Below are 26,630 nucleotides of genomic sequence, written 5' to 3'. Positions count from 1 at the left end.
TGGGTAGTGACCCTTTCCATAATGCATAGCATTATACATGTCTGAAAGGGCATGTGCTTTGCATTATGGGATACTAAGACAATTGATGCGAAGTCATTAGCCTCTATATACAAGTAGCTCAGTCGTGAAAATACTTCTTACACATACTTTGTTTGTTTACATCACTTGGATAAAGGATTAAACTAAGAATATAATTTCTTGGCATCTTTAATTTATAATGGCCCTAAACTTGAATGCTCTGTCTACTAACATTCCTAGTCTCTAACTTCACTGATCATTTGTAGCAAATTACTAGTAATAAATTCTTTCTTTTAAGGTTACACTGTGGTCAGATTCCTAGCGAAGACTTTATGGAGACAAAAGCACATGTGTTGGAGTAACACATTAATATATATTAATATGAGAAGACTATAGAAATTGTTTAATGTAGTTCCACTATAAAACTTTTTTTTTATCATCTGTATATTATTATACTGGTCAGGGTAAATGATTAACAAAACATTTAGATTTATCTTACTTCTGTGCAGTGTCATGTAGCTTGTGTCCTGTACATATGTGTGTTTTCCTAATGATCACCTAAAAAAGAGGTCAAAATGTTGAGTGTTATTTTCTTAATTATACGTAATTACTCAACATGTGTGTTTTTGTCTTCATAAAGTCTAATAAATTACTCTGTATGCAATCTTCAACCCACTGAACTGATTACTAATATCTGCTCACAGAACTACCTTATTCGGATCAACCTATGAGAATACTATCCCTTACCACCTTATTCCTAACTTTACATCACTGACAAATTATTGTATATTGCTATTCAAACTAACCTAAATATAATTAATATGCAAATTAAATAATGGTCCAAATGCAGAACCCTGTGGTATCCCACTGGTCACTTTCCTCTTATAATTTGACACCTTCATATGTTACTCTCTGATACCTGTCAGTCAGCACTCCCCAATCCATGTCAAAAGACTATTTTGCATACTTGCTCCACTGAGTTTATATAACAACTGCAAATGTGGAATCCTGTCAAATGCCTTGACAAAATCCAAAATACTGAATGAAATCCATCTCCTAAATATTTTGGGAATACAAGATATTTTTGAACAAAGAAAATTTGACTGTACCTTCAGGAGATGATCTGATCAGATTGACCTGTATACAGCCATCTTCACAGCCTACAGCAGTTAATCTTTTCTTTCCAAAACACATAATATCCATCCACTGCACACTGTAAATACAAAGCAGAATATTTTTATAATAATAAAAAAGTTAGCAGTTCTCAGCCTTAAGATAAGCAGTTTATTAATTTAATAAATATTTTCTGATGGAAAGGCTTACTATACACTGGCTGTTCATAACTTTGAGGAAATTAAAATGTATACTGAATATTAATTACAATAACCTTAATTAATACTTCTGATATTTGGCAAAGTCAAACTGCCATCATCAGAACACAGTGCAATGCCGAGCACAGGGACAACATCCAGTTACACCACTACAACCACTCACAACTTGCTGACCATACTTTGGACAACCACCACAAGATACGTTAGAAGAAGGTGACTCTGTTCTGCCAGAGGAAGTACAAATATGAGAAGATATTCCTTGAATCTGTCTCAGTCTTAAGAAACTTCCAAACCTCAACAAATCTAGGTGCATGAAGCTGTTCCAAATTTAGAAAGAAAATTTTAGCCACTAGAACACATTATTTATGGACTTTAAGCTCAACTTTGGTTGCCATGCTTCAGTCTCATTTCCTAAAGTCAGTGTCAGCGTGCACATATCATATTGTGCTGTGCTCTTTGATTATAGCAATCTGACTATGCTGAAATACTGGAAGTATTAATTAAAGTTACTGCAATTAATATTCAGTATACATCATAATTATAAATATTAGTCTGACCATTAAGGAAGGATTAATGTTTCTGTTTAATCATGAAAGGCACTAATTTTAAGAACTACTTTCTGCAGGACTATACCTAAACAGTTTATCACCATATTCATATCAGACAAGTTATGAATATGATGCCTCAAGTGTCATACAAGAAAATCACTAATTAAGATCAATACTTTTATAAGGGTAGCTGCCTCACTGCAACACCTTCCTGAGATTCTATGTGAGAAATTTTATTTATATTACAACTTGTGCATGTTGAGTGATGAGCATAACTGCTCTCCAGAAGCTGTGGGGTTTGGATCCCTCCATGATATGGATATTTGTGAACATCTTTAAGTGGGAAATGAATTTCATTGTCCAGTGTATGGTGAGAATATGTGTGTAAGAGTGAAAATGTTATGTAACTGTGATAATGATTGGAATGGGCATTATCATGGAAACGATTGTGAGGAGAGAACAATTTCAACTTGGTGTTCATCCAGTTTGGACCCATCAAAGGTGTACAAAAGGTGTCTGTATATATAAGGCAATAGAGAAGAACAGAGATCTGCAAGTTGTCCAACTGTGTCATGCAGACTACAGACAACAGTATACAAAAGAACATGGAGATAGCTTATTATGTCTGTAAACAAATGCTAGGAGCATCAGAAACAAAGAGTTTTGTTGTCTTGGTCAATATGTTGGGACCTCAGATTGTAGGCATTAGCGAGACCTTGCTATCAGAATCAGACATACTAACTGGTATTGAGTGTAAAGTGTCAAGTATTTTTAGGAAGAATAGACAGAATAGGAGAGGAGGAGGTGTGCTGCTAATGATGTTGAATGACTTGAATCCAGTTAATGTTAAAACCTATGATTGTAGTACTAGTAACAGTAGCTCATATGGCAGTGAATTTGAAGCCATCTGGTGTGAGCTGGCATCTAAAAAGATCAATTACATAGTGGGATGTTGTTACAGACCTGGTAGATCGCTTGCTTGTGATGAAAAAATGCATCACTAAATAGAGATGAAGGGCACAAAAAGAGTAATCATAATGTGAGACTTTAATTATCCAAATATTGATTAGGTAGCAGTAAAATCTCATGAGAAGAATGAAACTAGATTTATTGAGCTGTTGCAAGACAACTTCCTCAAGTAGCATGTGACAGAAGGAATTCGAGGTCAAAGAACGTTAGATTTGATTATAGTGTCAGAGGAGGTTTAAGTTAAAGACGTAACTATTCTACCTCCGGTTGGTGACAGTGATCATGATGTATTTACTTGGGAAGTAACTCACTTATGAATGTTCCATTAAGAAAAAGTTACACACTGTGAACTACAATGCATGAAATTATGAGCAACTGAGGAGTATACTGGGTTCAGCACAATGGCATTCGTTGTTGGATGGGAATAATATCGACAGTGCATGGGAAGCATTAAAAAATACTTAAATGATGCAATATCAGAATGTCTTCCGAAAGTTCAAAGAATATGATAAGGGCACAAAAATTTCATCTTTCAAGTAATTTTCAAGTGATTTCAACTATGGTAACATTGATTGGAAGGAGGAGATGACACATGGGAGGAAGGAATTGGATTTTATGGGATTATTAAGGGATAACTATCTGTGACAGCATGTAATGGAAAATATTAGGGGTCAGAGAGTGCTTGACCTAGTAACTGCATCTGAGAATTTGGCAGTAACGGATATGACCATGTTGCCACCAACTGGTGAGTGTGATCATAGGATCTTGACTTGGGAGGTGGCTAAAGGTGTAGAATTTACAATTAAGACAGGGTACATGTGGAATTATCGGGCTGATAAGTATGACAAGCTTAGGAGTTTGATTGGTTCAGTGCCATGGCATGTAAAACTTCAAGGCCTAGATGTTGATAGTGCATGGGAGGTGGTTAGGAAGTGTTTGAATGAGGCAATGGCTGACTGTATACCTAGAGTCCGAATAATAAATCAAGTAGGGGTTAAATGGATGAATAACACCATTAAACTTGAACTGAAAAAAAAAGAAACAACTATGGAGGGAATTTAAGGAGAAAGGTATATAAAGTGCAGGCCAGAAGGGTAACAAGTGTGGTAAGAAAATCAAAAATGGATTATGAAAGAACATTAGCCATACAGGCTAAAGAGAATCCCAAACAGTTTTTTCGATATTTTGCAAGTAAAAGAAGAAATGCATATGGCAGAATGATTTTAAAGAATGCCGATAGTACGAAGGTAACCAAATTAGTTGATATAGTGAAATTACTGAGCTAGCACTTTGCAAGAGTATATCAACCAGGTGGTGACATTGCAGGAATGAATAAACCAATAGATTATACAGGAATTGTGGTGAACGAAGTGGAGGTGAGTAGTCTATTACAAAACCTCAATGTCAATACATCTGTGGGATTGGATGGTATACCAGCACGGGTCTTACGTGAAGTGGCTAAAGAATTGTCAGTGCCCTTGACCATATAGTATGAGTCTCGGGTCTGGGTTAGTCCCGAGGGGATGGAAAGAGGGGAAAATAGTTCCACTGCATAAAAGAGGTTCCAAGACTACTGTTGTAAATTACCGACCGATTAGCATATCAGGAATCGTTGTCAAGGTCTTGGAGAAATTAGTCAAGAGAAAAATACAGGATTGGATAGATGAAAATGGGATACTGTATGGGGGACAACATGGTTTTGTGAAAGGTAGATCATGCTTCAGTAACTTGCGCAAGTTTTATAACACAGTAACGGCTGAACTGGATAAGGGTAATGGGTTTACAGTGATTCTACTGGACCTTGCTAAGGCCTTTGACAGGATACCACATGGAATTCTAATCAGTAAACTGTAGCATATGGGGGATGGATATAGGGTTGGTGAGAGGGATAGGAGGGTGGTTGATGGAGAGATATCAGAAAGTGGTTTATTCAGGAGTAGAGTCCAAAAGACAGCTTGTGACCAGTGGTGTGCTGCAGGGTTCTGTTCTTGGACCACTACTTTTCAATTTGTTCATTAACGATATAGGAAAGGAGATGAGAGGAAGTGTTCACTTGTTTGCTGATGATGCAAAGTTGGGAAGGGCAATAGTGAGTGCAGAGGATGTCAAAATTTTGCAGGATGATTCGGATAGTTTGGAGGACTGGGCTAAGGAAAATGGATGTCGATTTAATGTGGCAAAGTGTAAGGTTATGCATTTTGGGGTGAAAAGATTAGCAGCAGTATATCACATTGGTGGAACCGTACTCCAGGAGAGTGATGAGGCTAGGGATTTGAGAGTGTTGGTGGATAGGGAGTTGAAGTTTAGGGGGCACATCACAAAAGTGGCTAAATCAGCTCATCAAATCACTTGGCTGCTGAAAAATACTTTAACAAGCAGAGACAAACAAGTTATTGTTCCTCTGTATCGAGCCTTGATAAGACCCCATCTGGACTACTGTGCCCAGTTATGGGCACCAGGGTTTCTTCGTGATGGGGAGGAAGTGGAGAGGATCCAGAGACGAGTGACCAAGATGATAGCAGGTCTGTGGAATGAACCTTATGAGAATAGGTTGAAGATTTGTGGGTTGCAGAAATTGGTCGATAGGCGAAGGAGGGTGATATGATTGAGACATTCAAATTACTGAAGGGGTTCTATAAGATTGATCCAGAAGATATTTTTGAAAATATGACTGGTGATGGGAGGACTAGGGGCGATACATGGAAGCTGGGCAAGAATGTGGTTAGCAGGGGTGTTAGAGCTAGGATTTTTACTTGGAGAGTGGTGAATGAGTGGAATAAGCTGCCAGAGTCTGTTGTGGGTGCTATGACTGTGAATGAATTCGAGGCAAGGTATGAAAGATTCAGTGTGAATGTCGAATAGTTGTTCTTGACATGATGTTAGGGCCTCCCTCGATGAGTCTGTCGACTCCTTGGAGTTGCCCGAAATAATAATAATAATAAATAAACAGGGTAGGAGTCGAATGGATGTGCAATCTTATCAAGCAAAAGATTCATATGAAAAGGATGATGTGGAATAAATGTATGACTAAGGATGAGGTCCATTATGAAAATTATAAGCAGTAGACCAGAAGAGTCACAACTGTTATATGGAAAGCTAAGTTTGAGCATGAAAAGAAACTGGCTCTGCAAGCTAAAGATAATCCAAAGAATTCTACTGAGATGATGTAAGTAAAAGAAAGAATAAATATGAAAGAATAACTCTAATGAATGCAGGTGGTGTGAGGGAGACAGATGTAGAAGAGGTTGTTCAACTAATGAGTGCGCATTTTGCTTAACACTATGAACCTGGTGTATGCAACATTGAGTTCACTGCTACCTCTTCACTGAATGAAGAAACTGAGGTATGAGGAGGAGGAGGTATTAGAGCTTTTGCATAAACTGAATAAGAATTTAGCAATAGGGACTGAAAGGAAATGTTAAAGCTTGTTTCCAAAAGGTGGATAAAATTGGCTAATAGCTTTGCTGTGGAAATGAAAGCAAGCAAATCCATGTTAATGATCAGTAATGAACTGCCAGATTTCCATGTGAAGAAACCTGTCGGTGATCTCAGTGTATGAAAGAAATGAGATGTTAGTGCAATGCCTGACTTTTATCTCTCCTTTTTAGGTGATAAAATCAGCTGTATTATTCATTTCTATGCTGCTAGATATAGGCCATAGCTTTTACAATGTAAATTTTGAGCACAACTGTGAAAATGCCATGTGAACCATAGAGACTTGTATCCAATCTTTTCTGGATTTTTTCATGGGAAATATCAAGAGACTGTTCTTGGTGTAGCAGGTTGATTTTTGCCTCTAACATCTCATCTGTATATGAGTTAGAGGAAATGACCATCACCTAGAGATCAACCTTATCAGAGAGCGATGTTACAATGGTTCACAAGGATGTGAAACAGATGAAAGCGTGGAATAGCAGTTGTACCCAGTAGACCTGGTGAAAAATCAGAACACATAATTACCATCTGAGCAAAAGGAAAGTTTTCTAGATCTGACTCTTTCATAAAATATTTAGATTAGTTGATAGTTTATCCTATCTCTCTCACTCTTAGATGGAGTAGGCTTCAGTGTAAGCTGAGTATAAAGCTATGGTTTCTGACTTGAGATATATTAAACTTTTATCTCATAATGCTTGGCACTGTTGTTAGAAAAACCAAGGCCTGTACAGGTTGAGAGTTTTCAGTGGAACATGAAATTTTATTCCTGCAATAATTACTTCAGTTATTCTATAAGAAGTGTTTAGATTATTTCATTTTATTTAGTAATTTTTATTTATTTATTACTAAATAAAATTATTTTATTTTATTTAGTAATTTCTCCAATATCTCCACTCGAATTATACTTTAACCCATTCTAACTTAATACACTCTAATTATTTACTTTGAGCCTGTGTTGAACTGATGCTGACATCAGCAAGTTGCAGAGGCAGATATAAAAATAGGAATGGTTAGAAACAGAATACAGGATTGGATTTATAGACATAAGATTCTTTATGGTGGTCAGCATGGGCTTGTTAAGGGCAGGTCTTGTTTTAGAAATCTTCTTATGTTTTATGATAAGGTGATGAATGTGTTGGATAAAGGAGATTTATACAGTGACTTTCTTGGACTTTGCAAAGGGCATTTGACTGATTACAACATGACAGATTGGTGTATAAGCTGCAGAAGATGGGATTAGAGAACAGATTGGTTATATAGATTGAAGACTGGCTTTCTGAAAAATACCAGCAAGTTGTGTATGATGGAGTAGTGTTTCAGAAAAGGAAGGTGACCAGTGGCTCAGGTTTTCTTCTTGGATCCCTACTGTTTAACTTATTTGTTGATGATAGTTCTTGTGGATTGACTGGGGGATCTTCAAATGTTTGCCAATGATGCAAAGTTAAAATTATCAGGAGTAGTGTTGATGTTAATTCTCTACAGGAAGATTTGAATAGACTTTTAGCTTGGACAGATGAGTGGGGTTGCTGTTTTAATATTAATAAATGCAAGGTGTTACATTTTGGGATACAAAGATATAAGGCTACATACTGTATTAGTGGAGCTGTACTTCAGGAAGTGGATGAGATTCGGTATCTCCACTGTCTACCATCACTCCAAGATTCGGGATCTTGGAGTGATGGTAGACAGTGGAGTGAAGTTCTAGGGGGCACATTGCACGTGTTTTAAAGTCTGCGCATCGTATTGCTGCTGCTATGATAAAAAGTACAGTGACATGTAGGGATAAGGAGGTAGTAGTGCCTCTATGTAAGGTATTGGTCACACTGCATATGGGCTATTGTGTTCAGATTTGGTGCCTAGTTTTCATTATGATGCAAAAACACTAGAGAGGGTCTAACGACTAATGACCAAAGTGATATCAAGATTCTGGAATGTTGGTTATGGAGAGCATTTGAGGGAATGTGGATTGCTGAGGTTGATGGATAGGAAGAAAAGAGGAAATAAGATAGGGACCTTCAAGTTAGTTAAGGGATTCTAGCAAATTAATTTAGAAGGAATTATAAAAATAGAGGATGTTAAAATGGAAAGAATGAGAGGCTCTGGATGTTGTATAAAGATGTGGTGAAGAAGAGTGTGAGGAGTAAATTTTTTATGTAGAGAGTTGTTAGTGAGTAGAACACATTGCCAGTGCATTGTGAATGCAGGTAGCATAAATGACTTCAAAGTTCATTATAATAAACATGTTGCTCATTGAGTGGGCCTCCCATGATGAGTCTATTGACTTCGTGGAGGTTACCAAAAAATAATAATAATAATTGTTTAATGTCTACTGTCTAGACAGCATAGTCAGTCAAGCAAATAGTGATGGATTTTGCAACTACATGGATTTAAGTGAATTAATTTAGTGGATGTTGTTATTTTACAGGTTATAGTGAGATAAAAAAAAAGGACAACATTTGAGAAATATTACATTAGCAGCTTTAGTGCATTAAACCCTCAATATATCACTGCATAGAAATATATAGAATGCAACATACAAGATCTTTTCACAAAGATATCACCAATTTTATGTGCATCAAATTAAGAGTTTCTGGCTTGAGACTTTTGCTGTTGTCAGCACAGGCTACTGAACCCTTTGAGTCTGAAAATTTGCATGCGAAATGTTTTTCATGTGCACATGGACCTGAAAAAATTAGAAAGACCACTGACCTATATGATAGTCAGCAGCGATCAAACCAAGAATTCAGCTTAACAAACTTAACTCCATATTGGGTAACGTATTTTTGCTTGATCCTAATACAGTTTAAAAACTTAAAACTCAGCATGGAAGGCTGCCTAGAATTTATGGACTCCCTAAGTTGAATAAACCAGGATATTCTCTTTGGAATATCATAGATTGCATAGGAAATCCTACATACAAAATTTCAAAATTTCTCTCTTCCATAGCCATTCTTTCTCTAATATTAATAGTGAACAAACCACCTTAGATTAATCCTCCTCACCTCATACATTCTTAATTTAATTCTACCATTAATTAATAATTCTACCATTGATGCCATCTGTTCACTCCCCCTAATTTTTCTCAGAACTCTATTGATAGTCTCACTCTTTGATCATGTGCTTATTTCTAACTGGGCTGATTGGCCGAGTGGTTAGCGTATCCACTCTCCAGCCAAAAGGCTGCGGTTTTGAATCCTGCCATGGGCATGGATGTTTGTGATTGTCTGTCAAAAATACTAGTGGTGGTGGACAGTAAATGCTGTTGGTGTAGGTTGATAGATGAGGGTGAGTGGTGGCGATGAAGAGTTGTAGAGTAGGTGCCCTCCCTCGATGTATCTTGGACTCCCTGGAGGTGTCAAATAATAATAATAATTTCTAACCTAATTCTCAGATCCAAAACCTGGCTTGAACATCATCTTATATACTGACAGTTCAGTGTTTTGGCTAATTTCTTTCTTATTCCATATAAATTTATTCAACTGCTCCCCACCATACTAGCTTTGCTTATTCTGTTGTATATTTCCAAATTTGATTTGCCATCTTTGCTAAAAACTGTGCCTAAATAACTGAAATATTTTACTTTTCTATAAGTTCTCCATTCAGAATGCAGCTGAAGTTTTCCATGTTTCTGCCTATTTTCTTAGTTTTTGGTCTTTTTATTGCTGATTTTCATGCCAAATTTATTCAACTGTTATTCAATTTCAACTGTCATTCAATTAGAGAATTCTATAGACTTGCACTAGATGTGTTTTTCGAGTATAACATCATCTGCATAAAGCAGTGAATTAAGTTTGATATCTTCAGTTCTAATATCTTCAGGTTTAATGCCACTTTCTTTCATAATGTGATCCTACAGAAGATGAATAAGAGTGGGGATAATGTGCATCCTTGTCTTGCCCCTGATTTTACATCAAACCATCTTCCTGTATTTCCTTCAACTCTAACTAATTCAATTCAGTGTTAGTAAGAATGAAGTTATGCACACTGGCCAATGAGATGTCCAATGGCATATTATATTGGTGAGATTATGCTACAAGAAACTGATGAGGCTAGGGATTTTTGATTTATAGTACATAAGAAACTGAAGTTCAGAGGTCACATTGCAAAAATTGCTAATACAACTCAGATGATAACTATGTTGTTGAAACAAACATTAATATGTAAGGATTACAAAGTCATGTTGTCTTTTTACAAGACATTGATACGACTGCACCTGAACTAGTGTGTGTGTGTGTGTGTGTGCAGATTTGAGTTAGCAAGGGGATAAAGAAACTAAGGAAAAGAAATATGATAGAGGTCTATAAACTTCTGAAGGAATGTTATATTATCAAGTTACCAAATTTTTTTGTTGTATGGAAGGTAGGAAAAGGAATCTCTGTGGTTAAGAAAGGGATGAGAGATGCAGTTAGATTTTTCTCTCAAGAGCAGTGAGCGATTGCTTATTCATCCACTTATAACAAGGATCACCTATATTCATTATAACATTCTTTATGGCGATTGTGAACTCTCATGATAATGGAGTATACTGTAGACATTTGAAGAGAAAAATTATCAAAAGTGAAGTCAACCTAGTTCACAGGAAACTGCAGAAAAAGAAGAATGAAGTAGTTGTTTTAAATGGCTTAATCTTTATGGAAGAAGGCAGCAGATATCACAAGGAAAGGAAATGAGAATGTCTATGTTGGATAATAATGCTGATAATGAAGTACATTACATTACAAGCAGCGATCAAAGTAGTAATTTATCATCATCACCAATTTCCTGATATATACCCTCAAGGGGTGTACAGGATATGATAGTACTACATGAAAAATTTACATCATTACTAACTTCCTATCTACAATTTTCCTCCAAATCATTCTGTTACCTGTCAATACTCCAACATTATCAAATCTTATATTTCTATGTTCTAAGGCACTTTTTACTGTATCAATCCACCTATATCTTGGTCTTCCTCTGGGTCTCTTTCCTGCCAACCTGGCAGAAAACACTTGTTTTGCTAATCTTTCCTCTCCCATTCTGTTTAAGTGACAGTACCACCTGAGATTAGCTCTGCTAACACATTCCTGGATGCTGACAGTGGCAAGCTCTTTCCTAAAATCCTCGTTTTTAATATGATATTGCCATTGATGCCATCTGTTCATGCCCCCAATCTTTCTCAGGACTCTCATATCTGCAGTCTCTAGTCTTTAGTCAAGTGTTTTACTTCTGACCCAGCTGTCAGATCCATAAGTTAAAACTGGCTTGAATACTGTCTTGTATACAGCTAATTTAGGGGTGCTTAAGGGTCAAAGTTATATAACTGAGAGGAGACCTCCACATAGCCTTTAAAGGAATGCAGAGAACCGATCAGGGCTTCTGACCTAATGTCCAATCCTCACCTTCTCGTCGTGCACCCTGTTAGGTATCTGCCTGAATACTGAACGAACGAGGATGGGCTAGCAGTTTTGGATTTAGCTGACCAAATTGTATTCTTTATTGGCTAAAACCAAAATAAAAAATGATGGTAGTATTTCTATTAAAAAAAAAAAATTCTGAGACTCATATTTGAAGTTGCTTATAAGAAAACTAATGTAATAAAAATTTAAAGCTGCAATTAAAAAATAATAGTAATGGTTACCACTTACATGCTTGATAAGTTTTCAAATTCTGGAAAATAATCAGTGCTTTGTTCCTCACAAAAACTATGATGTGTTTTGTCCTAAAAAGTAAGCTCTATTTATAAATTATGCAGTTAAAATAATCATAAGTTTTTCATTTTAATGATACACTACATTAAACAATATCGCATGCTGTCTTTGGCAAGGAACATTAACAGTAATTCCATAATAATTGAACACCATTACCATAGTTTTTAAAATAATGTTTTAATGAAATGTTTCACAACTTATTTTGTCATTTCTTACTTGAGTTTTTTAAAAAGAAAAAAAAATAATAAAAAAATAAAAATATATATATATATATATAGGATTCCAGCTCAAGACACAGATTAGTTTTTATTAATGCAATGTGTCAACATAAAAATCTCAATAAATTCACTTGGAGAGAACACACAAAACTTAATGTAAGCTGTGAGAGTGGATGAGTGAATGTAAACCAAGCCTTTAACAGAAGAAGGTATGATCTAGACATATACAGTCACTGATAACAGCATAAAAGACAGATTAGAAGGAACTTTTCAAAGGGTGAAAGGAATGTCATCACTTGAAAAAAAGGAATGTTTCGAAACTGTCAATGTGAACTGTAGACTCAACTCAAATATATAAATAATACTGGTGAAAAAACAAAATCTAAAAAAATAAAAAAAATACTTAAAATGAGTATGGAAATCTAAACAAAACATTGATAGATTCAGCAGTGGAAGAATATGGCAAAGCTGTTTATAAGGCTAGAAAATAAAAACTCCATAGAACCAATCCACGTAAAAGAAAAGTAATTCAGCATATTTACTTCGAAAATATAGAGAAAAACAAATGAAAGTAAAGTTACATCCAAAGACAAACAATAATCATGGGAAGACAGATATAAAAAGATTATTCATTTTATAAAAGACCTCCCCACCCCAAGAAATTAAGACTTATTGAGGGAGGCCATACATCACCCACACTGCTGTCATACTTTCTCTTAAACTCATTCACACTAGATGCACTCACCACTTCACTCAAACTGTATCACTCAGTCACTACTCTATGAGAGAAATATCTAGCTCTTATAACCATGCTAGCTTCACCCTACTACGAGAACAAATTACCGCTACATGCATTCTCCTAGTCGATATAAACAAAGCTATTTGGGCGCTAGAGGAGGAGTTTTCTGACATGCTGAACCACGACCCTTTGGACGATTCTCTATGACGTCTCGTGCACTTCAGCAGCAAAAGAATTTGAAAATATACGAAGTTGGCACATCAAAAAATTTGAAAACTTGAAAAAGGACTCTACCTTCGAACCTCAACAACCACTCAACACTGTAATCAACCTTTCTTCGGTTACTTTGAAGCCTGAGGCACTCAACACACTGTCATGTGGCCACAATTTCGCCATATCTCCTAAGAAAATATCAGCCAACACATTCACGTCTCGGATACTTATATTAAAAACTCAAAACATTTCATAGATAAAATAAAAAACATCCCTATCTTTGAAGAGGATATACTAGCAAGCCTGGACATTACATCTCTGTTTACTAATATTCCAGTGGTTGAAGTCATCAACATCTTAGACAACTTGTTCCCAAGAAACATCACTACTTTGTTCAATCACGGTTTAACTTCTAACTATTTTATTTGGCAAAAAACGATCTACAAACAACTCACTGGATTAGCTATGGGTAGCCCCCTCTCACCTCCTTGTGCTGACTTATTCATGGAAGATCTAGAGAAAAAAAATCTTATCCCAGATCATTCCAAAACCGAAAATTTGGTACAGATATGCAGATGACATCTTTATCATTTGGGATCATATGAAAGAAGAACTAATGAATTACCTCAACCAAATCAATAGTTTCCACAATACCATCAAATTCACGTTAGAAATAGAAAAAGATAAAAAAACTGCCATTCCTTGACATTTTAATAAAGAAACAAACCAATAATAGTATCAACCTATCTGTATACAGAAAACCTACATATACTGGACGTTACCTCCATTTCAACTCGGCTCATCACATAGCTCAGAAACTTAGCATTATCCATAGTCTCAAGAAAAGAGCTATACAGTATACGACAGACAGGGATGACCTATTAACGGAATTAACCACAATATCCAGAGAACTTTCTTTAAATGGTTACCCACTATAACAAGATTCTCTTTACTGATATACCACATCAACAAAGTGATGACGTCCAATACATCAGTACAATTACGATTCCTTTTGTCAGCAACATTTCCAAAAAATTAGCTAACCTTTTAAAACCACATAAGATCAGAGTGGCATTCAAACCAATCAACACTATTTGGAAATTTTTAAGATCACCGAAAGATCCTCACCCATTCTACAAGTACTCTGGAGTATATAATATACCTTGCTCATGTGGTATTAGTTACGTAGGTCAGACCTCTAGAAGCTTTGAAACGAGAAAGAAAGAACACATAGGATATGTCAGAAATAACAGACAAGACATTTCAGGCCTTTCATGCCACTTTGCCTCTACTAACCATCACATTGAGTGGGATAAGAGCCTTATGCCATACATAGAAGATAACTACCATTCAAGAACCTTTAAAGAAGCAGCTACAGTTGCCCGTAAAACTGAAAACCTAAACAAGAATCAAGGTCTAATTTTACCAGAAATTTGGAAAACTTTTATCAGATCATTAAACATCAAAGAAATGAACTTTCATAACAATCACGTCATGAGCCATAACGAATAAATCACGTTAACGAGACACGCACATTGTCATGCACAATACCAATTTTTTGTATGAATTAGAACCATCAGTTATAACCTAGTCTGTAACCTTCATTTTAGCTTACAAGTTTGTATTCCCTGAGGATGCCAATAGAAAAATTGGCAAAACATGTAGGAGGATAAAATAAAGCTACTTGACAAAGATTATATAAAAAAAAGTGTAATAGTCTTATGAATAATTGTCAAGAAAAAATTCACAATCCAATAAAAGTGGGAATTATATAAAAAATATAAAGTAATTCCCATAATACTAGTCATAACAGACCCTTAAAAAAAAGATTATGGGAATACTTTATATTTTTTATGGTCAGTTATGTACATACCAACCACTGAATTAGAAACGTTTATTTAATACTGTGTTGAACCTTCTCTAGCCGAAATACAGCACATATGTGGTTTGGAAGATTCTACAAGATGTTGGATTGCATCTACAACGTACCAAGCATTCACCAGTCAGTCCTTTAACTGGCTCAGATTTAAAGGAAGAGAACTATGCTCCTCTGTTTTTTTCTAACATGGCCTATGCATTCTCAAAGGGATTCAGATCTAGCTCTGTGGTGGTCAGGGAAGTTGATGTCATGCTCGATGAACCACTGCTGAGCAATTATTGTGTGGAGAGTAACATTGTCATCTATGAAACAACCATCACCAGCTGGATAAAAAATCAACATTGTAGGATGAACTTGATCAGCAATAATGTTCAGATATTCCATGGAGGACACCCACCCTTTCAACAAAACCAGGGAATCCATTCTGTATCAACAGAATCTTGTGGATTCTAATACTTGAGAACTACATGGCTTGTTGAATGAAAAGGAGGAATGGAGTGTACTGTCATCAGCAAAGCTATAGATGTCATTTATATACAAGAGGGAAAGAGTGTATGAAAGAACAGAACCCTGGGGGTACTCCTGCACTAGTGGGGAAATCTGAGATGAGTAAACCGTCTACCACGACAAAGGTGGACAGTCAGTGAGAAAGTTGGCAATCCAGTTGAAGAGTGAGGAAGGCAGACCATAGGATGGCAATTTGTTAAGTAGGTCCCTGTACTCTCTTCCCCTGTGCAAAACCTGATCAGATGCCTTTGAGATATCAAGGGCAACAACACGAGTTTTTCCAAATTTCTCCAAGAGTCCAGAGGTGAGTGATGTAAGCAAGAAAATCAGCGGTACATTGCGAGTGGCAGAATCAATACTGCTGGTCACTGATTAGTTGGTGTGACTCTAGGTGGTTAAAGAGTCGGCTGTTGATGACCATCTCCATAGCTTTAGAGAGAACAGAAGTAAGAACAACTGGACAGTAGTTTGTTGACTGACTTTTATCACCTTTCTTTGAGATGGGTTGGATGTGGACCTGTTTCTATGTTGTAGGGTAGATGCCAGTCGAATAGTTTGAAGAGGCAATACAGGATAGGTGCTAGTTCTGGGGCACAATTTTTTAACATAATACATGGAATACCATCAGGACCAGATGCCTTGTTTGTGTCCAGGTTATTTAGGATTCTCCAGATTTCTTTTTGTGAGAAGAGTGGGCGACATAAGAGAGCCATTCTTGGTAGCATAGAGGGAAATTTGCTTCGCTCTTCAATGTAGGAATTGGCAGAGAAAAGTGATGGCCTTGTCTTTAGGTGAGGTAACTACAGTATTATTCAGATGTGAGAATGGTGGAAACCTGGGTGGGCAGAAGTTGTGCCCAGTGACCTAGGCAAGGGATCAGAAGGAGCCACTGCAATTTGGGCAGGAGATGAGTTTGCAGCAGTTAGTGCTTTCAAAAACTGACTTGGACTTGATGATGATTCTTTTACAACTATTGCAAGCTGCAGTGTAGTCAGAGTGGGCAGCTGGAGTTTTGGTCTCAAGCCATTTGTGGTAAGCAGAGGTTTTTTTCTTTTACAGCATTGGCACACGTTTTTGAGAACCAAGGCTTGGATGGTGGCTAAGGAGTTTAGAGTGGAATGAGGAATGAAAGCTTTCATTCCTGTGAGGATGATTTCTGTTATTTAGTCTGAGCAGGTGTTTGATCAGAAGAGCTGAAGCAGTAGTTGGACCATGGGAAGGAAGAATAGAAGTCATGAAAGTCCTCCCAGTTGGCACCCTTGTAGTTCCAAAGGACACGAGACTGTGAAATGGTGGATGAAGGTAGTTCTGTGGCAAAAGAGACTTGTGTAAGGTTGTGGTCTGAGTTACCAAGAGGAGAACTGACAACTACGGTATACCTGGAAAGGGAGCTTATTAGGAAGAGGTCAAGTGTGTTGGCAATTTGAAGAGGGTTGTCAGGTATTCTGGTCGACCTCAGTATCCCTGTCTGCTTAATCAGCGAAATGGGAGAAGGGGGGGGGGGAGCCAATGTGAGTTGTGGACATTGAAGTCTCCAAGAAGTATGACTTCACTGTTTGGGTATTTTGACTTTCATGACTTCTATTTGGGTATTTTGACTGCAGAAAGTCAAACAGATGTCAGAGTGGTTGATGGAGTTTGGAGAGAAATAGAGGGAGCATATGAAAAGGACAGGTTGGCTTGGTAGAGAAAATTTGAGACAAAGTAGATCAAACAGTGGGGATTCAAGGGTTTGCAGTCTCTGGCATGGTATGTTGGTTCTGATCAATGCAAAAGTGCTGCCCTTGTGGCAGAAAGACCTGTGTAATGTGTTGTTTGGACAGTTGAGGTGAATAGCATCTGTTGAGGTTGCTAGTTGGAGTTCTGATTTACATGACTGTAGGTGGTGGTGGTGGTGGTGGTGGTGCACATCGTTTATACTGCTGTTGAGGCCACAGATGTTGGTGAAGTGGATGTGGAAATGCTTTTTTTTTTTTCGGTAAGAATTAATATTGGTTGGGTTGTTTATTGGATTTCTGTTTTTTTTTATATTTCTTTTGGTTGGATTTTTGATGTTTCCTACGGTTTGATTTTTTTTTTTTTTTTTTTTTTTTATGAGCTTTTTTTAAACTATATTTTGTGGGAGAATTTTTGTGTGCTCGGGTTGTGGTCCATTATATCTGAATAGGAAAAGATAAATAGAGAGTGGGGCATGCAGAGAGACTTGCAAACATACTGCCCACACAGAGGGAACTCTTCTCCTGTCCATACATGGCCAGGAGACTAAGCTCCCCCCTGCAGCTGCAGTTTCTGGTCTTCACTCCAGTCAAGAACTGGCAAAATATGTGGCTTCAGGATTTGATGCTGGCTGATCGGAAAGCCTCCAGATTTGTTACTAACTGGTTCGGTTCCATGTACTATCCAGCAGCCAGCCTGCAGAACTGTTTTACTACTGTACCCTTGAATAGGGAAGGGTCCAGGCCACCCCTATAGCCCTTCAAGTCTTTAGTAATCAAGGTGGTGGTATTTTACTGGGCAATGAAAGACATCTACCACCTAGAGTCTAGCTGACATTTCCTCCAACTATGGAAGGTATACTTTTTCGGCAGCAATGCTCGCTGCATTACTCTGAAGTAATGCAGAAGTCATATACTTCTCATATACAAGTAATGAAAAGGTGTCATACCTTATTGTTAAAATACTTTAAATTAAAGCTAATTGTTGAAAGTTTCTTTAATTTATAACCAAGTGATAAAAAAACTTTCAACAACTTGTAAAAGCTGTTATACACAGCTACTATTCTGTGCTTTCACATCTTTCTCACTCAAGTGAGAGAGATGTGAAACATCTCTCTGCAACATCATCTAAAGATAAAGGTGGCCTCCTCCAACTTATGCAGATAATGATCAAGACAAATCACCTCCTCCTTTACATGGAACACTACACTGCATGCTTCCTATGGCCTTCTGCCAGATAGACATCAGAAAAATTCTGAACAATCTACATATCAAAAGGGCTTCTGGTCCTTACAGTATCACCATGAAATGTGCACAGGTGGTGTGCTCCTAAACTAACACCATCACAGGATATCTCTTGTGTAGATGAAGGCCTACTTCACAGACTCCTAGACAAATGCCATGAAAGTGCAAATCAAAGATTTAGAGAAATCTGTACTGTTGCACATGACATTTTTAAGGCATTTAAAACTTCTTGGCATATCGCCATCTTATAGCCTATCTTCCTCTCTTTATAATGGATTGCCAGTTTTCTCACAGTCAGTCACTATGAATAATGATAAATGGTCTTTTCTCTCCAGATTTTCTGATTAATGATGTGCCTCAAAGCTATGATATTTCACCAACCTCCATTTTTATACGCATAAACAAGCTTCTCTCAATGACCTCAAACCAGTTATGGCACATTCTGCTCATCCCACACATATGACAAACATTCCAGTGTTCACAATAAGCATCCAAAACAATTGCCTTTTTTTCACAAAAACAAGATCACAGTTCTGCTCCTCTTACAATGAATAATGATTCACTTAATAGTCAAGACCACATTTCTCTTCTCATGCCAACTCTTACTCTAAGCCTTTCCCTAGCATAAATCACATCAGTTTTATACTACCTTCATCTTCCAAAAAACTTGGCATCCTTTTTCACTGAAGATGTTATTTTTCATGTGTCCACTTACTTATTTCATACAAATCCCAAATCTGTCTGATCTTGAAATATTACTCTCACATTTGAAGTACTGCATCTAAAACCTTTCAAAAAATCTTGATGAACAGTTCAGTTGATTGACAACCTTCACAAAAATCTCTTCCACTATTTTAAACAGTTTTGTTTCCACACTGTCTCTTCTACTGATATTTCCATGGGTACTGTTCAGGAGAAGTGCATTCCTCATGCTTCTCATTTCTATAAACATATAGAAACACAAGCAGTAGCTGCCCCACATCACTTTACAGTTGAATTGCTGACTCAATGAACCAACTGCTCCTAGTTACCTTTTATTAATCTCAGTTAACTTCATTAATCTCAGTTCTGTGGAACAGCATTCCCGATGAAGTATTCCCCAATGACTAAAACAGATTAGTTTGCTCTTGATCCCAGCCCAGACATGGCATTTGTTATAGGGACTTGCTATAAAACTTACAGCTTCTTGAGTAAAAAATAATACAGATAATAATTAATTTTTAATGAACTTATCCAGTTAATATTTAATATCAAACAAAGAGAAGTGTTTGCATAGTGTTCTTCTTTCCATTTGGTTAGAGTTGGTGTTAGGAGATCTTGACGGAGCAGAGAGGATTATGTTGCTTTTTAATCGTAGGTCATTAGCTATTGGGTGTGGTAGCAATGAGATGGCTTTTTCTAAGTTGCAGATGAAATATATTTTAGGAATAGTATGATATCATATTATCATGATAATCTCATTAACTCTAAACTGTCTCTACCAGATAACCAAGTTATAATGAGCCTATCTAATCACATTTTAACAAAACCTGAGATCTCAATTCTCAAAAAAGGATTCAATTTTGCTTTAAAACCCACTGTCATTCCTAAAATAGAGTTCATCTGCAACTTAAAAAAAGCCATCTCATTGTTACCACACCCAATAGCTAATGACCTATGATTAAAAAGCAGCATAATCCTCTCTGGTCCGTCAAGATCTCCTAACACCAACTCCCCCAAAGAGAAGTGTTATTTATAAACTCCTGTGAATAACTGTTGAAAGTTTTTTTGCTTGGTTATAAATTTAATTAAAGATGCCAGGAAATTATATTTTTGTTTAATCTTTTATCCAAGTATAAGCAAACAAAGTTTGTTCATGAAATATCTTCACAACTAGGCTTATATATAAGGCTAGTGACTTCACATTATCTACCTCAGTATTCCATGCAAAACACACATGCTTTCAGGTGTGTATAGTGGTATACATGATGGAAGGGCAATACTAAGACAATTAATGTGAAGTCATTAGTCTGTACAAACAAGTAAAGACATAAGATTTAATATTATGTCTGTACTCCAAGTATTACAAGTATTATATTCTTGTATTACAAGAATATAATTTCTTGGAATCTTTAATTTAACCTGTTAATAATTGTAATTCTTCTGTTTCTTAAATAAATTGTGTGCAGATATGGTTATCTGGGATCCGAGGAGATGAAGAGACAGAAAAAGGATTCAGAGGTAAGTGACCCAGTTGATAACTATAAAATTGTGCATATAAGGATAGACTGAGAAAATGGGATATTTTGAGTTTTGAGAAACGGATGGAGGAGAGGTGATATGATAGAAATATACAAGTTAATAAAGATTACAATACAGTTACTGTAAGTTACAAAATAGATCTGTGGTCTCTAATCTTTGATCAAGTTTTTTATTTCTAACCGAACTCTCAGATCCATAACTTAACATTTTCATTGTCAAGCTGAAAATTGGAATTTCGTGTGGTGGCCAAATTTTTTTTATTTTTTTATTTAGTTAGCGACGTCCACGCAATAACGCATGATCGGCCGTTTGGTGAGAACTCGCATCACGCGTATCGTTCATTGCCAAGCTGAAAATTGGAATTTCGTGTAGTGGCCAAATTTTTTATATTTTTTTATTTAGTTAGCGACGTCAACACGATAACGCGTGATCGGCCGTTTGGTGAGAACTCATATCGCATGATTGGCAATGAACATGTTAAAGCTGGTTTGAACACTGCCTTATATACTGCTAGTTTGGTGTTTTGGATAATTTCTCTCTTATTCGATATAAATTTATTCAACTTGTCACCATCATACAAGTATTTCTTATTCTGTTGCCTTTTTTCAAATTTAATTTGTCATCTTGACTAAAAAATGTACCTAAATAGCTGGAATATTTTACATATTCTATACTCCACATTCTCCACTGCGATTGCATCTAAGGTTTTCCTTTCCTGCCTATTTTCATAGTTTTGGTCTTTTTATTGCTGATTTTCATGCCAAATTGGTTACAGCTGTTATCAATTTAGTTACAGATTCCTAAACACTTGCACTGGATGTATTGATGAGTACATCATCATCTGCATAAAGCAAACATCTAAGTTTGATATCTCCAATTCTAATATCAGGTTTAACCAATTTCATTCATAATGCAATCCACATAAATGATGAATAAGAGTAGAGATAGCATGCACCATTCTCTTATCCCTCAATTTTATATCAAATCATCTTCCTGTATTTCCTTCAATCCTAACTGCTGACTTACAATTTATATACAGCTATGTATTGCTCTGTATAATGTGCTATTTATTCCATATAATTACTGCATTTTGTAAAGCTTTTCTCTGAGTACCATATCATATGCCATTTCTAGATCTACAAAACTTAAGTACAAATCCTTGTTATATTCTCGTGATTTCTCAACTATTTGTCATAAAGTGAAATTTTGATTTTGACAACCTGTATTTGTTCTGAGCCCAGCTTATACTTCTCCAAATTTCTCACAAATTTTCTCAGTCTGTATGTTTTCAAGTATGCTTACATAAATCTGGAATGCTTAGTAGAGAAATTCCAATTCTAATATTCAGCTTTATTCTCCTTTTTTAAAGATAGGTACTATGAGAGCTATACTCCAATCTTCTAGAATTCAACCTTTTGACCAGGCCCACTGAATTGTGTGGCGTGGCAACTACAAAAATTTTGTACTTTAACATTTGAGCATTTCTGGTCAAATACTATCTACTTCAGCTGCCACCCTCAAAACTGGAAAGCTGCCTTTCACATTTGAGGGTGATTCTCTTTCCACAGAGAATCTTGAATCTTCCTGCTACTACTACTACTACTACTATGTTCTGTCACTGCCTGTTTCCTTTAACCATTCTTCAAAGTAATTACTCCAGACTTCTCACAAACATCCTATGATTCCTTTTACTGCACTATTTCCTCCATTTCTAAGCATTTTATAGCCTCCAGAACATTTTTCCACCTTCCTGATATTATAATAAATTTAATTTAATCCTTTATCCAAGTGTAAGCAAACAAAGTTTGCACCAGAAGTATCTCCAGGACTGAGGCAACTCGTGGTAAAGGTGGACCAAGCTCTCATCACACCTTGTCTTAGTATCTCCCATAATGCAAAACACATCTCCTTGTGGACATGTATAATGCTATGCATTAAGGGAAGGGCCACTATCCAGACCGCTTTCGACCTTTATTGAGGTGTCGTCAGTGGGAGCCAGACCCAGAGGTGGTGATACCAAGGTGAAATCAATGGAGAAGTCATATTTACCTATATGAGTTGCCAAAAGGTGTCTCACCTTATTATTAAATTACTCTAGATTTAGAGAAAGATGTTGGAAGTTTTTTTCCACTTGGTTAGACAATAATAACTTTAGTTTAATCCTTTATCCAAGCGTAAGCAAACAAAGTTTGCACCTGAAGTATCTTCAGGACTGAGGCAACTCGTGGTAAAGGTGGACCAAGCTCTTTCAACACACCAAACCACCAACATCTGTAAAAGCAGGATATATAAACTGTCCAGTTAGACTGTACTCTCACATCTTGCTTATTCTGGCACAAACACATCACATCTATAGTCTTCTTGGCTTCTAAAAAACTTGGTGCTATCTACACACTAATACTTGCCTGCTCCATTCCTTTGTAAATCTCACATCTACCTGACTTTTTATTTCAGTTCCAGATTTGGGATTGTTTACCTCCTTGAGAATGTTTACTCATATCCAAAAGAGGACATTCTAAGAGATGATCTCTCTCTCTCTCTATTGACTATTGATGGTATTAAGAGAGAAATTGACTAATTTCTCTCCTATTCCATATAAATGTATTTAAATGTATTAAATTGACTCCGTGCCACACCTTGTTGGTGTGGCAAGGAGTCAAGACAATTCTATTGTCTAAATTAAGGGGATAAAAATCCCTTATTATTTTACAGCCAGTATGCGAAACTCTAAGATTGCGATCTAAAAGTTTCATGCCGAAGAACTATCGGCGAATCTAAGCGTGACCACCTAGTAGTACAACACCAAGGCAACTCAAAGCAAAGGTGGAGCAAGCTCCCTCACTATCCTTGATATTTTCTCATAATGTAAAAACACAGCTCCTAGGAGATGTAATACTGCCATTACATTATGAGGAGAGTTCACTACCCAGACCGGTTTCAACCTTTTTTGAGGTCTCATCAGTGAGTAGGTCGACCTGGATGATATCAAAGTTTAAGTGTAAAGAACTTACATACCTTCACTATACAAATGTCAGAAAGATGTGCCCATATATATATGTAAGTTCTTTTCACTTAAACTTTGATAGGTCCACCTACTCACTGATGAGACCTCAATAAAAGTTGAAACCGGTCTGGGTAGTGACCTCTCCTCATAATGTAATGGCAGTATTATCTCCTAGGAGCTGTGTTTTTACATTATGAGAAAATACCAAGGATAGTGAGGGAGCTTGCTCCACCTTTGCTTTGAGTTGCCTTGGTGTTGTACTACTAGGTGGTCATGCTTAGATTTGCTGATAGTTCTTCGGCATGAAACTTTTAGATCACAGTTTTAGATCTTAGAGTTTTGCATACTGGCTGTAAAATAATAAGGGATTTTTATCTCATTAATTTAATTAACTTCACCAGAAAAAATAGCCGTTTGGCTTTTCATCTTAATTCTATTGTTTGTTTTCTGTTTCCATATTTAATTTGAAAAGAAAAAAACTTCTAACATCTTTCTCTAAATCCAGAATAATTTAATAATAAGATGAGACACCTTTTGGCAACTCATATAGGTAAATATGAGTTCTCCATTGTTTCCACCTTGGTATCACCACCTCTGGGTCTGGCTCCCATTGACGAGTCTGGATAATGGCCCTTCCCTTAATGCATAGCATTATACATGTCTGCAAGGAGATGTGCTTTGCATTATGGGAGATACTTAGTTTGCTTACACTTGGATAAAGGATTAAATTAAATTTATTATATAGTTTAACCAAGTGGGAAAACACTTCCAACATCTTCCTGATATTATCTTCTTTATTCTTAATGAAGTCTTCCTGTGACTTTTTGTTTAGCTGTTTTTACCAATAGCTTAGTTTTCTTGCAATTTTCTCTATTATTTTAAGGTGTCTGTTGACTTATTTGCTAGGATGTTTCTGTATGCTTTTTCCAGGACTGCTTTTTTTCTTTTTTTTTAAACTTGTTGTGTCCACCATGGCATTCTTATTTTTCTATTTTTGCAGACAACTTCAGCACATGCCTACTAGCTCATATATCCAGCTAGGTGGAATCAATTAATATCTTCTTCCAAGTTTGCCACCGAGACTCAAATGTTTGGTTCCTGTTTTTGAACTGTTTAATTTTTGACTGAATATTGTTTGTATAGCTAAGTCTACAGTTTACCTTTTAAAAGCTGCTCAACTTTAATTCTTTTTGAAACATTCTTACATATTATTTTTTCAATGTGATATACATTTTTATCCTACTTTAAGTGATGATTGTTTCCAATTTCAAATCTTCTATATACTATTGCACTCTTATATAGCAGGAACATATCACTGTCAATGGTAACATAGTCAATGAGGCTTTTCTTATTTGGATAAAAAATGCACTTCAAATGTTGTATAATGTGAAAAACTGTATTCAATGTACATACATCATTACCAACTATTTCAGTTGACTTACCTCTCTGTACAAATGAACTCTACAATCACTCCCACTTAATAACCACACTACTTCTTTATTCCTTCCAATAACCAACCTGTGAAAAACAGACCATCATAAAAAAATTGCTATACACTTACATATTTAAAATAAAAAAGCCAACAATTGTTTGTTAAAATATAATTAAATATTTAAAATAATTAAAACACAAGATATACTGCACTACCGAAATAATGAATGCAATCATTATGTTTGCGCTACAGAAAATGAATGGATACATAAAAAAATTCACTATGTGTGAATTTAAAAAAAAAAAAAAAAATATTAACCCTAAAAGGTATTACTAGCAAAAGAATTGGAGATGTGCTAATCAACAAAATTGATGTTACCAAATTCACAAATACAACATGTAGCATAGACAAAAATGATTAGGGAAAGAATGTATTACCTATAGTATTTGACAGAAAACATGAAGATAATCTTCACAAATGGCAGGCAATATTAAGTAGTGATGTGATCAAACATCAAAATTAGAAACTGAACAATTACACTTATTTGTGCTGGACTGCAGAAAATTCCACTAAGGATGAAGTGTAAGAATTTTTACAGTTATTAGAGAAGGCAACTGACAGAAAGAAAAGGGAAAAGTTTATTTTTGTTGGCAATCCTAACAGCAAATAAGGAAATATATTCTAGACATGCAGAAATGTTTTAAGAAAATTTGGAGTAAAGGGCAAAACTAATAACAAAGATAAGTACCTGTTGGATTTCTGTTCAAGAAATGGACGAGTTATTACTAACACTATGTTCCAACATAAAGATATGCACAAATCCACAGGGAGATTAGATATAAGAGGTCTCGTTGACTATATATTATTGTTGATAATGAAATCTTTAGCTGGTTCAGAACACAAGAGTATATAGGGGATTTAAAATTCAAAGTAATCATTTAGTTTTGAGCAGGATAAATCTGAATATCACACCAGAAAGAAAAGTATGTATGAAAGATTTTAAAACAAACCAAAGTTAAGCAGCTTTTAAAAGTAAACTGTAGACATGAATTTATTCAAGATAAAATGAAAGAGTTTATAAAACCAACCATTGAAGACTCATTAGCAGATTCTGAAGAAAACATTTATCAATTCTGCCAAGAGAGAGAAGTTGTCTGAATAGACAGTAAAATCAGAACTCCATGGTGATTCAAAAATTTAAAGAAATAGTCATGGAAAGAAGAAAGATGTTGAAAGTTCCCAGCAAGTAAATCAGCATGTGCTCTGGAGAACACAGAGAAAAATATAAGAAGGCAAAGCAATCTGTAAAAGTAGCTAAACAAAAGTCATGGGAGGATTTTGGTAAGAATATAAAAAATAAATATCAGGAAGGTGGCAAAATGTTTTGGAGCTATTGACAAAGCTTAAAAATGAAGGAAAGAGCAATCAGAGATGATAAAAGTTAAA

General features: G+C 36.0%; 1 protein-coding gene across 3 annotated transcripts in view; it reads right to left on the bottom strand.

Annotated features, from left to right (window-relative positions):
* LOC150110341 (KICSTOR complex protein kaptin-like) overlaps positions 1 to 26,630 on the bottom strand; it is a 252,785-nt gene that overhangs the window by 73,619 nt on the left and 152,536 nt on the right. For all 3 annotated transcript variants that reach the window (XM_090393083.1, XM_090393074.1, XM_090393065.1), the window contains 3 exons: positions 25,195 to 25,270; positions 11,929 to 12,002; positions 1,128 to 1,231 (listed from right to left, as the gene is read on the bottom strand). In XM_090393083.1, coding sequence (XP_090249209.1) covers positions 1,128 to 1,231; positions 11,929 to 12,002; positions 25,195 to 25,270 — 254 coding nt within the window. The remainder of the gene's footprint in view (positions 1 to 1,127; positions 1,232 to 11,928; positions 12,003 to 25,194; positions 25,271 to 26,630) is intronic.

This window comes from Typopeltis vanoorti, chromosome 1 (genome assembly GCF_054136105.1).
Source record: "Typopeltis vanoorti isolate ZY-2024b chromosome 1, IOZ_Tvanoo_1.0, whole genome shotgun sequence".
Lineage (NCBI taxonomy): Eukaryota > Metazoa > Arthropoda > Arachnida > Uropygi > Thelyphonidae > Typopeltis > Typopeltis vanoorti.
This window is presented reverse-complemented; position numbering and strand designations above follow the sequence as displayed.